Source organism: Trichoderma aggressivum (assembly GCF_033847375.1).
Source record: "Trichoderma aggressivum f. europaeum strain CBS 100526 chromosome Unknown scaffold_001, whole genome shotgun sequence".
NCBI classification, from domain to species: Eukaryota; Fungi; Ascomycota; class Sordariomycetes; order Hypocreales; family Hypocreaceae; genus Trichoderma; species Trichoderma aggressivum.
In genome coordinates this window covers 968,557-982,141 of record NW_026946367.1, presented here as the reverse complement: position 1 = coordinate 982,141, position 13,585 = coordinate 968,557, and the positions used below count along the sequence as shown (strand labels likewise).

Below are 13,585 nucleotides of genomic sequence, written 5' to 3'. Positions count from 1 at the left end.
CGCTACAGGCCCCATTGTCGGCAGCACTTCGGAAAGCGGTGGCATTGGGTGCAGCCTACCCTGGAGGAGGAGAGTGGTAGCTGGGCGGATTTCATAATGTTGCCGTCATTAATACTGTTTGGTATGAAGAGCTTTGTTGTAAGAGAGGGATTATGATGGAAGTCATATGGGTGGAATAAATAATTCACATGATGCTGATTAGAAGGCTGGTTGAGTTTGGTGTGCTGCGACTTTATGATCCCCAATAGTGTTTCAAGAGTAGCAATGGAATATCTGAGCTGAAACGACTCCCAGACAACTCAATCCCAATGAGACATCAAGACACCTGCCCAGGTACTTATATGGAATATGCCAACCTGGTGACACTTGAGCTAGCACTGTATTCCACAACAGGTATCAGTGCACAGGTGACAACATCATTGATTAGTACGGATTCCAATTGATTGGGCCAGGTAGCCTTGCAAGCCTTCCAGACGCAAATTGCGAAGTCTTAGCGCTGATTTTCCCAGTGCTCAATATGGCATAATACAGTGTGTGGGGGCCTCCGGGCCTCGATTTGGATGATGCAATGGAATCAATTGCGGCTATACACAGATTTGTCAAAACCCTCGTTGCGGCTATAACACATCTTCCAAATACAATTAACCAATCACACACTGACGACATCTCTTATCAACACATATAAAGGCAATCGAGTTGTCGCTTCTCTCCGTTTATATCAACACCCTCAACAACATCGCCTTCATGCGCTTTGTGCCTGCATTCTCACGATTCATCTTCTCCCTGTCTACTTTCGCTCGTGTTAAATCCCCGCATCAGATCCGACAACACGCACTGCGGCCTATTCGCCTGCAATCTATGTCTAGCATTCCATTCCTGAGCGCCCTATTTGGTTCATCATCTAAGCCCTCATCCAACATGACTTATCCCGACCAGCGAACTGAGGACGAATGGCGCGCCATTCTCAACCCAAGTGCGTTTTTTTCCCACCCAGCTTTGCGATTTACAACTTCATGTCACTAACACATCTCGTAGCACAATTCCGAATTCTCAGAGAAAAGGGAACTGAAGCCCCCGGCACTGGAGAGTTTGACAAGCACTACCCCAAGGACGGCGTCTACACCTGCGCTGCGTGCGATGCGCCGCTCTACAAGGCCACGCACAAGTTCAACTCGGGTTGCGGCTGGCCAGCCTATTTCGACAGCGTGCCTGGCGCAGTGACTCGACACGAGGACCGAAGCTTTGGTTCCATCAGGACGGAAATTGTCTGCTCCAACTGCGGCGGTCACTTGGGCCACGTTTTCAAGGGAGAGGGATTCTCGACGCCGACGGATGAGCGCCATTGCGTGAACAGCATCAGCTTGAAGTTTTCATCGGAAGACAAGGTGGTTGAGGGTAGTAGTAAGGATACCAAGGCATAATGGCTGAGTGATGTGATGGGGCAGGCTGGCGATGTATATATAATGGGCATATGAAGGTGTTATGGGTGGTGTAAGTCAAAGTTAATAGTAACCCGTGTGGAATTGAAATACGAAAATCACTTGAATCAAGGCAACTGCACGTATGGGCAAGACTATGCATGCATGAACATGTTGGGAGATTTGGATCTGAGATTGAATCTAGCCTCGGTAGCGTGCGAGAAGCTGTGAGATTGACAGATGAGATGAACCCGCTAGATAACGTCAATGCGGCACAATAGTGGCCCAGTAAGACGGTACGAGATGGATGGTATATTTAGCTGCCACTAGGAAACGCCCATTTTCAGCTTTTTCACATGGAAGCCAACTCAGCCAACATCATGTACCGTCAGCTTCTGCCCGTCATGTGCAATGAAGGGATGCCGAAAACCCTACTGTCCAGGCACATGTACTCCGGGCTCCATAATGCTCGACTCAGTCAAGGTGAAGGCGAATAAACACCCATCTGATTGACTTGATTACTCAACCCACAACACGCCCCATGACCATTGACCATGACAAGAAGCGGCAACAAGTTTTGGAGCAAAGAAAAGCGAAAAGCTGGGGAACCCCCAAAAGCCAAAAGGGCCCCATCGGCATGTGAAAGGCGCTAAGGCGAATGCGGGCGGGCGCTAGCAATTTTGGGCGATTGGAGATGCCTCGGCCGACTTGGAGCTGGTCAGCGTTTGTGCCACCTGTTTGGGGGATTTGGAAGGGTGAAAAACATCCGAGGTCAGCCGGATTGATTATAATAATCCTCCGTGCACATTGTCACTTCTTATCTTCTTCTCCCTCTTCTTCTTTTTCTTTTAGATCTTTCATATCATCTCTGCCATCTTTCCTCCCATCCCATCTCATCCATCCATCCATTCTTCATCTCCCATCTTTTCACATATCTTCACAAAATGGGCGGTAAGTAATCCCATCACAGGACAATCAAGTCAACACCCTTGGTCCAGCTCAACTTCTGATTTCTAACGCTCTTTCTCTTCTGCAACAGCCGCCGACAGAATTTCCCAGATTGGAGGCCAGATCTCCGGCAACCCTACCGCCGGTGGTCGCGAGAGGATCCTCGAGAAGCGCCCCGACGATGTACGCTCCAACCTCTAGAATCCTCCCTTTGTCTCCCCCCTCGCCTGTCGAGATGGTCTCTACAAAACAACAAATACTCATCCGCATCTTCAACCTAGGTCGTCGTCACTGCCGCCTGCCGTAGCGCCTTCACCAAGGGCGGCAAGGGTGGCTTCAAGGACACCCCCGCTGGCGACATTCTCGCCGGTGTCCTAAAGGCCATCATCGAACGCTCCAAGATCAACCCCGCGCTCGTCGAGGACATCGCCGTCGGCAACGTGCTTGCGCCGGGCGCCGGTGCCACTGAGTTCCGCGCCGCCGCGTTTGTCGCCGGCTTCACAGAGGAGACGGCCGTGCGTGCGGTTAACAGACAGTGCTCTTCTGGCCTGCAGGCCTGCGTCGATGTCGCGAACCAGATCCAGACTGGCATGATCGATATCGGTATTGGTGCCGGCGTGGAGAGCATGACTTTGAACTACGGGTGAGTAGAGAAGATGCTGCCGGTGCTAGTGGTGGCCGAAACTGACCTTAAACAGCCCCAACGCCGTGTCCGAACTCTCCGAAGACTTCCTCAAGGTCAAGGAGGCTGCCAACTGCAAGGTCCCCATGGGCGTTCTCTCCGAGGCCATGGCCGTGGATCTCGGCATCACCCGTGAGACCCAGGATGCCTTCGCCGCCGCCTCATACCAAAAGGCCATCAAGGCCCAGAAGGAGGGCCTCTTCAACGACGAGATCGTCCCCCTCAAGGTCCGCGTCCAGGACCCCAAGACGGAGGAGTGGAAGGAGGTCGTCGTCGACCGCGACGACGGCGTCCGCGACGGCATCACCGCCGAGTCCCTCGGCAAGATCCGCCCTGCCTTTGCCAAGAACGGTTCCATCCACGCCGGAAACGCCAGCCAGGTCTCCGACGGCGCCGCCGCCGTGCTGCTCATGCGCCGCTCGACCGCCGAGAAGCTCGGCCAGACCATCCTCGGCAAGTACGTCGCCGGCGCCGTCGTCGGTGTCGCGCCCCTGCTCATGGGCCAGGGCCCGTGGAAGGCCATCCCCAAGGCCCTGCAAAAGGCCGGCATCTCCAAGGACGACGTCGACATCTTCGAGATCAATGAGGCGTTTGCCAGCCAGTGCCTGTGGTGCGCCAACCAGCTGGGCATTCCCCACGAGAAGATCAACCCCAAGGGCGGTGCCATTGCCTTTGGCCACCCCCTGGGCTGCACTGGTGCTCGCCAGGTTTCTACACTGCTGTATGAGCTTAAGAGGACGGGAAAGAAGGTGGGCAACACGTCCATGTGCATTGGCACTGGTATGGGCATGAGCGCCGTCTGGGTTGCCGAGTAAAATGGACGATGAATCAATAGGTGCGAGTATATATGGGATGAATGTGTATGAATAGAAAACGAGTCTCTTGTTTATGTTCTCGTAAAATGCAGAGAACAATCTAGCATAGAAATATTGAATACCTGATGTTATTAAAAAAAAAAAAAAAAAAAAAAATCCCTTTGTAGTCCGCATCTCGTGGAAACCTGAGTTCTAACAGTACATGCTTTTATTCGAGTTTGGAAATTTTGAATGCTATTAAGTGCCGACACATCTACACCGCTTCATAACCATCTAATTCAAAAGCCCTCGATCTGCGTGCCAAAGTTCTTCTGCTGGGCAACCTCAACCAGCTTTGTCCCTACCACCAGATCCATCAAGCCTACGCCCACGCTCTTGTAGACGACAGTGCCGTCCCGCAGCCAGCGCGACAGGGCATCGTCCTTTTGCTTCTCCTTGTCCTTGTCGGACAGATTGCTCGAGGTTTTCCGAAAGTGCTTCGAAAAGGGCGATTTGTGGCCCGACGACGTTGTGCTTGAGGGGCTAGGTGGCACATCGCTGTAGACTGTGTTCATGGATTGGGTTCTTTCCGAGAGGTCCAGCTCTGAGAACGAGGACGTCTGTGACATGACATCGGAGGCTTCGGACTCTGACTCGTCAACGGCCATTCGGTGAAGCATTACAAGCTCGCCAAGCCTTTAACCATCGCCGTTAGCTTGGCACTCCCAAACTGATAGGGGGTTTTATCATGAGGGAAGTGAGGGGTTACCTACTCGACAAGTTGGGTGGGTGGGATCTTTGCATGGATAATCTCCCCGGCTTCCGTTAACGCTCCATCCAATGTGTCTACCACGATGACGCCGCCTTCGTCGGCATGCTTGTGAAAATGCCTATGGCCCTTTTCACGGGGCTTCGTAACGAGCTGGAGAAGGCCCTCAGGCAGCTCCCTCATCTCGGGCGTATAGCTTCCTACGGCGACAATGAGCCTGCCCTTTTTTCTACCTTCATGGCTTGTGAGGATGGAGGCTTCGAAAAGATCCTCCTGAGACGGGGTGCAGCAGTAGATGATGTCGGCGTTGCGGATATACTCCTTCTGCAGGCGGTTGAACTCATGAAAGGTGGGCGTCAGGATGCTGAACTTTGCCGCCTCCCAGCCCTCGCGCACCTTGACCTCGTGCGGGATAATGGTAAACTTTTTCAAAATGCGGCCGGCGCTGTCCGAGAAGCGATGGTTGATGATGTTGACGTGCTTGACTGTGCTTCCCCTCATCATCAGGGCGAGGCGGACATGCCAGTACGCCTGCATGCCGCTGCCAAAGACGGTGATTGTCTTGACGTGGTTGCGGCGATAGACGAGACATAGCGAGGCCAATGCCGTGCGGAAAGCAGTGAGCGTGCTGGCGTGAACAAGGCCAATGGGCCTCCCATCTGGTGAGAATAGGTTGACGACTCCTGTTGGACTGATTTTCTGGACCGAGGGGTCCTTGGTTGCCTCGGCAGCAGTGAGGGACACCACTTTATGATACACAGTCAATATCCGTGGTTGAGATGTAATGAGCTTTTCAAGTTCTTGTACCACATACCTTTACAGCCCATGCCAGAGGGGCCGCATGATGGCATATACAGAGTCGTGGCCTGAGTATCGGGATGCAGCGTCGAGACACGATGCGGCTGCTGGAACACGCCTAAGCCGTCGGTACCCAGATTCGTTGAAAAGGCATGCAGTGCGTCGGCCAGGGTCTTTCTAAAATCCTCCAGCTCGTCCAGACTCAGGGTTTCTAGGATATCCTTGACCTGGTCATCTGAGAGAACCGTCAAGGTCATGATGGCAGTGAGGCTATTCTTGAACTTGAAGCCGGTTGGAGGGGAACTGTTTAGTTCAGGTCAAGGCCAGCGCTGACAAGGAACAAGTACCGACGGACACGGAGCCGCTAAAAGCCAATGGCTCAAGATGAGACAGAAGCAAAAAAGTACAATGCCGTGAATGCCAGGCTTGGATGAAAAAGATGAATGTCTGCTTGTACCTACTGTATGCTATGACAGCAAGCTGCAGCAGTTCTGATACTGGTCACTCAATCGGCAGAGCTGATGACATGATGTAACCGCAGCCCTTGGCACCGGTCCGGCGTTGAGGAGGTTTCGGTGGAGTCTGGACGGAGTGACTGTTTCTCCACACGTGTAAGAAGCACTGCAGCCATCGTATTCGGCTTTTGCTTGTCTTGTGAGAGGCAAACATTCGCGATGACTTGCAACTTCAATTTGTGCAGGCAAGGTGACACTTTTATCGAGTTTTATGTTCTATGGTAGTGCAGCATACAGTATGACGGGCAGCTACATGAGCGTGCTAGTTGACGATCCTACACTGGACAAGCATGGAACGCTCAGGCACCGGATCAACGGGCCGTGTTCGCGTAGGCCATCCATTGGATTCCATGCGTACGAGAATGTGGTTGTCACGGCGCAATCGCTAAACGAATGGTAGTCAACTCGCTTTACAGAGTGCATGAACAACAAGTACCTACATTTAGCCAAAAGTTTTAACCTTTGCCCATCAACGTGCTAGACGTTTTGTGTCAAGCGCCGAGTGACATTTCCTTCGTATTGCTGTAGAGCGGACGAACGGCATCGCCGCAGCCTCTTGCCACGTACTGGCCTACGTCACAGTGGTTGCCCGTGATGCATCCATTGTATTAGAGCTGCCTAAGGGAGGGCATAGACAACAGACGGAAAGATGCGTGGGAATTCTGCTGCCTGGAGAGAATTGTGTATCGGGGAATAAAGAGACTTGGAAGATGGAATTCTCACTACTGAAATGGAGCATCCGTTATCGAGGCATTGATGGATAGGGTATAAAGAGTTGGACGTTTCGTTGATATCTCGGAGCAATCCATACCTAACCAGACAATAGACTCAGGGTCGCTAAAAGCTTGTGCCAAAAACCCCTGTAGCATCAGTTGTTCCAGCAGCTGCGCCCCAGCCGTCTGGGGTCCAATCGGCAGCCCGTCGCTGGCACGGAGCACCTAGACCTCAAGTAAGTTCAAAGGTTCCTTGGTACGGAGTACATTGCCCCAAGTCGCGAATACTCACGGGGCAGTCCTCGCCGTCTCCTTTCCCGCCGAGCCCTGCGTCTCACCTGCAGGGCCACTCGTACCATCTACCTCCTGCCGCCCGTACCCTCTCGCTCGTTCCTCTCCATTCCTTCGGCCGCTATACCGCAACGGGTACTAAATCAACCTGGCCAGAAAGAGGCTCGTCGCCCTCGTCCCTTGGACAACGTCGACATTCCACCTTTTCCACCTTTGTCCTCCTCGCCATCGACAACCGCAATCAGCAAATCACCCAAGATCTCGACTCGGGCCACATCGCGCAAGCTTCTCGTCTTCTGATCGCCGCCTCTGAACCGCCGCCTGACTTGCAGGGCCATTGCGCGCATCACGAGCAAACCGCCGCTATATACACCGTTTTCTTGGCTGCTGGTCAGCTTCGTCGATAATCCGCCAAAATGACGCTCAAGGAAGAATTTCAGACCCGGAATTTCAGTACGTTGCTTTTGCGCACCACGGAGACGAGTTGAGGCTGGAACCGCATCAGTGCTAACCATGGCGAACAGGTATCTACGGACAATGGTAAGCCTCGAATGCGCCAGCTGCGAGACGATTGCTTCGACGACCGTCTATATCTGATGTGGCATACCAGATGCCAGTTCGTTGGGAAGATATTTTTCTAACCCGAAATCGACTTCACAGGCTCGGAATCTTGTCCATGATTCTTTGTTTCGCGACCGGGCTGTCCAACATCTTTACGCTCTTCTCTAAATATGCACTCTTGATTATCTTCTGCGCCCTCGCTCTGTAAGTCGTCTCCAAGGCTTGTTGAGCCTTCACAAACCAGCTAACCAATCTCTAGGGCATCATCCCTCATCATCTTGTTTATCGAGGTGCCGCTGCTGCTCAGAATCTGCCCGACGTCCTCCAAGTTCGACGAGCTCATCCGCAAGGTCAGCTCCAACTACATTCGAGCAGGCACCTACCTCACCATGGCCATTGTCCAGTTCCTGAGCACCATTATCGTGAGCTCGAGCTTAATTGCTGCGGCAGTTTTCTTGCTGCTGACGGCCATCTGCTACGGCCTTGCTGGATTCAAGGGCCAGGCCTTTATTGGCAGCAAGACTCTTGGCGGCGCGGGTATTGCCCAAATGATTGTCTAAGATCCTTGCTGCGCCGATAGCTGCGGTGGGGAAAAGAAAAAGGGGTGAGAGGAAGGGGGATACATTAAACGACATGTTTTATCTCATCAAACGACGCATGATTCAGAATGAACTGGGCGGAGTGACGAGGCTTGGAACTTGGACAAAAAACTTTTGGCAAGCGGGTTAAGGAGATGATTGTCTTTTTTTTTTGCCTGTATTACTTTTGACCGCTTGCATGGGGTTGTCAGTGGGCCTTTGTAACCAAAGGAATTTCGGCGTCGGGAATGAGCCATCATGGCCTATGGTTTGATTTCGACATGTTGCCGGTGCGCATTTCTTACATGATTGTGCTTAGTGGAATAGAGTTTCTAAATGCTGTTACGCTGATTATTTGTGCCTCGTTTGCGTCTCATGAGCTCTGGGTGCTGTAAGTGAGGACTGCTTTCTACCTGAAAGATGCCGAGATTTCAAGCTGAATGAATTTGTGTCTTTAAAGCGGCATCTTCTCTTGGTTGTAGTGCATTTAGTTAGCCATGATGTGTGAGTAATTGGAGAGAAGTATCTGGTATTAGCCGGGGCCTCGAATTGACGTTGACTGATGGTGATTCAAGAGAAGAGGATTTCTTGTCTGTGTCTTTTGCCCAGCAGCATCTGATAAAATGTTGATGATGAATGCCAATTCTATCTTAAGATGTACACTACCACGAGTTTACAGTCCAGGCACTTAGACGACTCGCTTCAACGCGTGAATCGACCAGTCTGCGGCGCTTTTAGGTCAGTATGGCACCGCAAAACTTACTATTCATTCAACCAGGCAAGTCAGGTAGTCTATGATTAAACAGCCGATTATATGTAGATCTAACAGGCGAGAGCATTTCAGAGAAATTTGCATGCTCCACTGAAGTTTGACGTATCCCAAGATCATCGGTCCTGCGAATTGTGGCTCTGAGCGACTGTGGCGTCTGACTGTGGTATGACGCCCAGAGATGAAGTACCGAGGAAACAAACAACCTGTTTTGGAATACAGAAGACGGCGTAAATACTAAGGTAGTACTGCCTGTACCTGTATTAGCCGACCATTTTACAAACAGAAATACATACAGGTATGGTGTGACGGCGCCACGTCGCATATTTTTTCATAGGGGTTTTTAGGTAGGTTGTGATTTCATACAGCTGCTCGGCCATTTAGAGCTCCTCTCGCAGATGTCAGGGCATCATCGGAGGGCTGCAGGCCGAATCACCTGCAGCTCCAGGCTCAGCTAACGGACTCTCGGCTCAATCCTTTCAGATGGACGGTAGGATCTGTAGCATGTTCTGTTGTCTCAAAGGTGCATATTCTATGCAGAGTAACACACACACAGCACATGCTCCAGCCAATGGAGAGGCAGCCCAACAGAAGTCGTCGATGAAGCACTCACTTGGCGACTCTACTGGCGGTGAGCTGGTGATTGATGCTGCGCTGCTCGAGCTGATCCAGCCAGCTTTAGTCGCCCGTAGCGTATTAGTTTTACAGGTCAGCCGATTCGATTTCTGCCAGTTGCAGGGGATCCAGCTGGTGAGCGAGTGATCTCGGTGGTGGGGTTGCTGAGCTACTAGTGACGCAATTCAGGACGATGAGTTCTGTCTGGGCGAAGCTGAGCAAGTAAGGTAAGGAGCCCGCATACTGTGCATTTTGCATTGATGTTCCTATCAACCCAATTACTGCCTATATAGCAGATAGAATAGAGTAACTGCATGACGCTACAATGTCTAGATAAAATCGCGCAGCGTCTGGTGGTGAACGGACGGTTTCGCTGAACGAGTCACATCTGTTTTCTTGCCTTTAACCTTGGCTCCAGGCGTGGTGTGGCGTAGAGGGGGTGGGATGGCAGTGCGGCTGACGGTCGCACTGCACTGTATTCACGGCTGCATTAGGCGGGGGCTGCCCACTGTCCAGGCGCTGGGAATACAGTGCGCATCCGGCACATGCGTGAGGCGCTATCGGTTGCCAGAATTAGCGCACAGGCCTCCCCAATGGCGGCGCTGGTATAGATAAGCTGTTCGAGGCACCTTGCCCACGGCAGCATCGCAGACTCTGATCACTCCCAATCTCATTGACATCCATCTGTCTTTTGTGTTACTGCTAGAATCCGATACATTGATATCGCTGTAGCCTTTTGAGAGATTCTGCAGCGATCATCCGGAACAATCGCAATTGGTACGTTGGCCCCTGACGAGTGACTCCAAGAGCGGCGGGACACCTTGGTGGCTGCATGTATACAAGACGACACGGTCCGTAGGGCATGACTGGCTCGACCACGGCGACGCGACTCGTTGCCCATCAATTGCCCGCATGCAATTAATTGGCATTGCATGAGAGGCTGCTAGTCGCCGCGGCCCAAAGACGGTCGTCAATGGGCTCGTTGGGTTTCGTTTCAGGCCCCCTTTGTGTTGCAGCCTTAGTCCTGTGACATCCCACTTCTGCCTTTGATGTAAAAAGGGTCAAGTCGAAAACACCAGCTGACGCTTTGTGGCTTCTCTCTCCAGCTCGAAACCTTGTTTCCTTATTTACATCCATTCGCATAAAACGATTCAATAATACAACAATTGAACATTTCACTCCGCATCTTTAAATGATTTGCACAATATGACGGCACCGACGATGCAGCAACCAGCCATCCCTCCTCGTCCGTCCAAAAGCCCGGCCAAGGACCTCTTGGCCGCCACCTCGACTCCTCTGGTCCCGCCGCGTCCGACCAACAAGCGCATTGACCGCTCAAAGTCGCCCAACCCCGATCGATTCGCCCAATCGCCTTTTACCGATGGCCTCATAAGCCCTCTTGCGGCTCAGTTCAGCCCGAGTGACCGCAGCGGCGACGATGACCACCCCGACAGCGTGCCGATGCCCTCGGTTGGCGAAGAGGGCCTGGAATACAGCGTCATCACCGCTGAGCTCAAGGGAGAGGGCACCGAGGACCCCGAGCAGACTCGTTCCGTCGCCCAGGACCTCAAGCTGCACGCACCTAAGCCGTCCCTGCCTGCCTCGAGTGCTAAAGAACGACTCCAGACCGTCACCCGAACCGACTCGGACAAAGCTGCCTCGTTTGGCATTGGAAAGCCTGGATACTTTGAGGGGCGATCGGCCTCCCGAAATGGCTTGAAGAAGAAGTCTAGCACAAGCTTCTCCACCACCAGCGAGCAAGAGCATCAGCTCGATGATGAGCATGGCATCCCCGAAATCGGCCAGCGAGTCCCCATGAATCCGCACCTGGGAGACGTCCAAGCGCCGTCACCTGCCCCAGGCTCGGACGGAAACGGCAAGAATCACAGTCGCAGGCACAGCTCCCGTGGTCTCCCCCCTGGAAGCTATGGAATGCACGGCCATGGTGTCGAGTCGCAAGACGAACTTGATAAAGCCTACTACAAGAAGCACCCCGAACTGTTGCAGAGAGAGCATCACACTCCGATACACGATCGCCAGAATGACTTTGCCATGAGCAGTAATGACCTCAACAAGCTGGTCCGAGAGACCAAGCGTAGATCTGGCATAGGTTGGTGCAGACTTGCTTTGGTTGGTGACTGTTATAAACCCAGGCTGACAAATTTGTGCAGATTTCGAGGAATATAGAGGAACCCCCAATGATGAGGTTGCTTTCCAGGCTCACGAGGAGTATGCTAGCCGAATGGCCACTCCACGCCCCGTCTCCATCGTCTTGGATGGAAGTGTTCCGCTAGAAGACCCTGGAGCGTCTGAAGACAAACCTATCCATGTAGACGACCCCAAGCACCCAGAGCAATATTCTTATGGTGCCGAAAGCCCCGTTGAATCTCACGGGCACGAATTTGAGGCACCGATCCTTGCTGCGGACGAGATCGAAAAGGATGTTCAGCAGCCCGCACAACACCCGGCTATTCGCCCGCACCTTGACCGCAATAGCAGCTCGTACGATGGCACAAGCCGTCCGACTAGTCGCCCAAGCAGCCGCCCGACGAGCATCTACAACGCTCTTTCCGGTCACGAATTTGACTCCACTCCACTGGAAGATGTGCGTGAGTACGAGCCTCTGTTCGACGATGAGGCCGCAAAGAAGGAGGAAGAGCAAAAGCGTGAGAGCAAAAACGGATCCAAAGCACGCCACTACTTCCCCAGCAAAGATGTTTGGGAGGATGCGCCCACCAGCGTTCATTACACCGCCGAGGTATCAACCCCTGACAATGTGGAGGAGGAGGAAGACCAGCAGCGAAGGAAGTCGTCGCAGCACCACGAAAATCGCCCCATGACTCCGGCGCAGGTGTTTGCCATGCAACAAGAAGAGCTCGCGGAGAAGGAGGCAAATGGGAAAAAGCACAACTTCTTGCCCATTCTGGAACATAAGCCGTCTTGGGTGGATCACCAGCCCCATTTGAAGACTGGAAAGCCAAACCGGTTCCCGAGCAAAGATGTGTGGGAAGACACTCCAGAGAGTCTTTTGTATGAGGCCGAGGTTGAAGAAAAACCAAGGGACGAGAAGAAGCCTGAAGTTCCCGCTCGACCCTCCAAGAAATTGGCCGAATTGCTGTCACACAAGCCTGCTGCACCCGAACGGCCAAAGTCAAAACCACAAGTTGGGGCTGCCAGCGAAGATGCGACCAAGCCGACAATACCTGTTCGGCCTGTGAAGAAGCTTTCGGGCGACTCAAAGGATGCGGACGCCCCCAAGCCGAAGCCCCCTGTTCCATCTCGCCCTGCTGGTGGCAAGATCGCCGCGCTTCAAGCTGGCTTCATGAGCGACCTGAATAAGCGTCTGCAGCTTGGACCTCAGCCCTCAAAGAAGGAAGAGGCAGAGAAGAGTCAACCTGCGGAGGAAAAGGAAAAGGTTCCGCTATCCGATGCTAGAAAGGGTCGGGCTAGAGGACCGCAGCGCCGTGCTCCAACCCAGAGCGCGGCTCCGGCTCCCGCCCCTGCTGCGGCGAAAGAAGCCACGCCTGTCTCCCTCTCCGTTTCTCAGCCACAGACAATTTGGAACATTGATCCCGAACATGGCCATGTTAATGTCGCCTCTGATTCTCTCGAGGTCCCTCTAAAGGAAACTTCTGAAGCTGTAGTAGAATCAGAAAAGCTACCGCCACCGCCAACGGAGAATGAGAAGCCTACTGAACCAGAGGCGCCTAAAGTGGAAGAGGAGAAGCAGCCGGAGCCTCTTGTCCCGCCGGTAGAAACCGAAACCCCCAAGGAATCTGTTGAGCCCTCCGCTCCTGCAGAGCCTGCAGCATCTGAGACAGTGCCGGCGCCGGCGCCGGCGCCAGAACCTGTGGCTGAATCTGAAGAAGTCAAGGCCCTCGAAAGCGCCAAAGAGCCTGAAAAGGTTGAAGAGCCCGAGGAGGTCAAGGAGCCGGAGACTGTAGAACCTGAGAAGCAAAAGCTGGAGGAAACCGCAAAGTCAGATGAGCCTGTGAAGGAAGAAACACTTGCGACCAACATGGCTGGCGAGAGCATCTTGGAGGCCAAAGTGGAGCAGAAGGACGATAAGGTAGAGCCGGTCGAGGTGAAGGATGAGGTAAAGTCTTAGAGCAGCTGTCGTGAGTGCGGCTGGCA

At 53.0% G+C, this 13,585-nt stretch overlaps 6 protein-coding genes across 6 annotated transcripts; 5 read left to right on the top strand and 1 right to left on the bottom strand.

Moving 5' to 3' along the window:
* Window positions 1-744: 744 nt before the first annotated feature.
* Triagg1_242 (uncharacterized protein) lies at window positions 745-1,421 on the top strand (the record flags this gene model as incomplete). Its single annotated transcript, XM_062897420.1, has 2 exons — window positions 745-973; window positions 1,036-1,421. 2 exons carry the CDS (start codon window positions 745-747, stop codon window positions 1,419-1,421), a joined length of 615 nt encoding a protein of 204 aa, XP_062760592.1.
* Window positions 1,422-2,362: 941 nt separating this feature from the next.
* Triagg1_241 (uncharacterized protein) lies at window positions 2,363-3,863 on the top strand (the record flags this gene model as incomplete). Its single annotated transcript, XM_062897409.1, has 4 exons — window positions 2,363-2,369; window positions 2,458-2,549; window positions 2,648-3,009; window positions 3,065-3,863. 4 exons carry the CDS (start codon window positions 2,363-2,365, stop codon window positions 3,861-3,863), a joined length of 1,260 nt encoding a protein of 419 aa, XP_062760591.1.
* Window positions 3,864-4,141: 278 nt separating this feature from the next.
* Window positions 4,142-6,040, bottom strand: Triagg1_240 (uncharacterized protein; the record flags this gene model as incomplete). The annotated part of the gene is made up of 4 exons (XM_062897398.1): window positions 4,142-4,538; window positions 4,616-5,357; window positions 5,426-5,712; window positions 5,961-6,040. The coding sequence occupies 4 exons, from the start codon at window positions 6,038-6,040 to the stop codon at window positions 4,142-4,144; spliced, it is 1,506 nt and encodes a 501-aa protein (XP_062760590.1).
* Window positions 6,041-7,344: 1,304 nt separating this feature from the next.
* Window positions 7,345-8,049, top strand: Triagg1_239 (uncharacterized protein; the record flags this gene model as incomplete). Its single annotated transcript, XM_062897387.1, has 4 exons — window positions 7,345-7,381; window positions 7,453-7,468; window positions 7,589-7,693; window positions 7,749-8,049. The coding sequence occupies 4 exons, from the start codon at window positions 7,345-7,347 to the stop codon at window positions 8,047-8,049; spliced, it is 459 nt and encodes a 152-aa protein (XP_062760589.1).
* A 1,270-nt stretch (window positions 8,050-9,319) lies between these two features.
* Triagg1_238 (uncharacterized protein) lies at window positions 9,320-9,811 on the top strand (the record flags this gene model as incomplete). The annotated part of the gene is made up of 4 exons (XM_062897376.1): window positions 9,320-9,326; window positions 9,393-9,586; window positions 9,641-9,673; window positions 9,785-9,811. 4 exons carry the CDS (start codon window positions 9,320-9,322, stop codon window positions 9,809-9,811), a joined length of 261 nt encoding a protein of 86 aa, XP_062760588.1.
* An 846-nt stretch (window positions 9,812-10,657) lies between these two features.
* Window positions 10,658-13,559, top strand: Triagg1_237 (uncharacterized protein; the record flags this gene model as incomplete). The annotated part of the gene is made up of 2 exons (XM_062897365.1): window positions 10,658-11,561; window positions 11,623-13,559. The coding sequence occupies 2 exons, from the start codon at window positions 10,658-10,660 to the stop codon at window positions 13,557-13,559; spliced, it is 2,841 nt and encodes a 946-aa protein (XP_062760587.1).
* Between the last annotated feature and the right edge of the window lie 26 nt (window positions 13,560-13,585).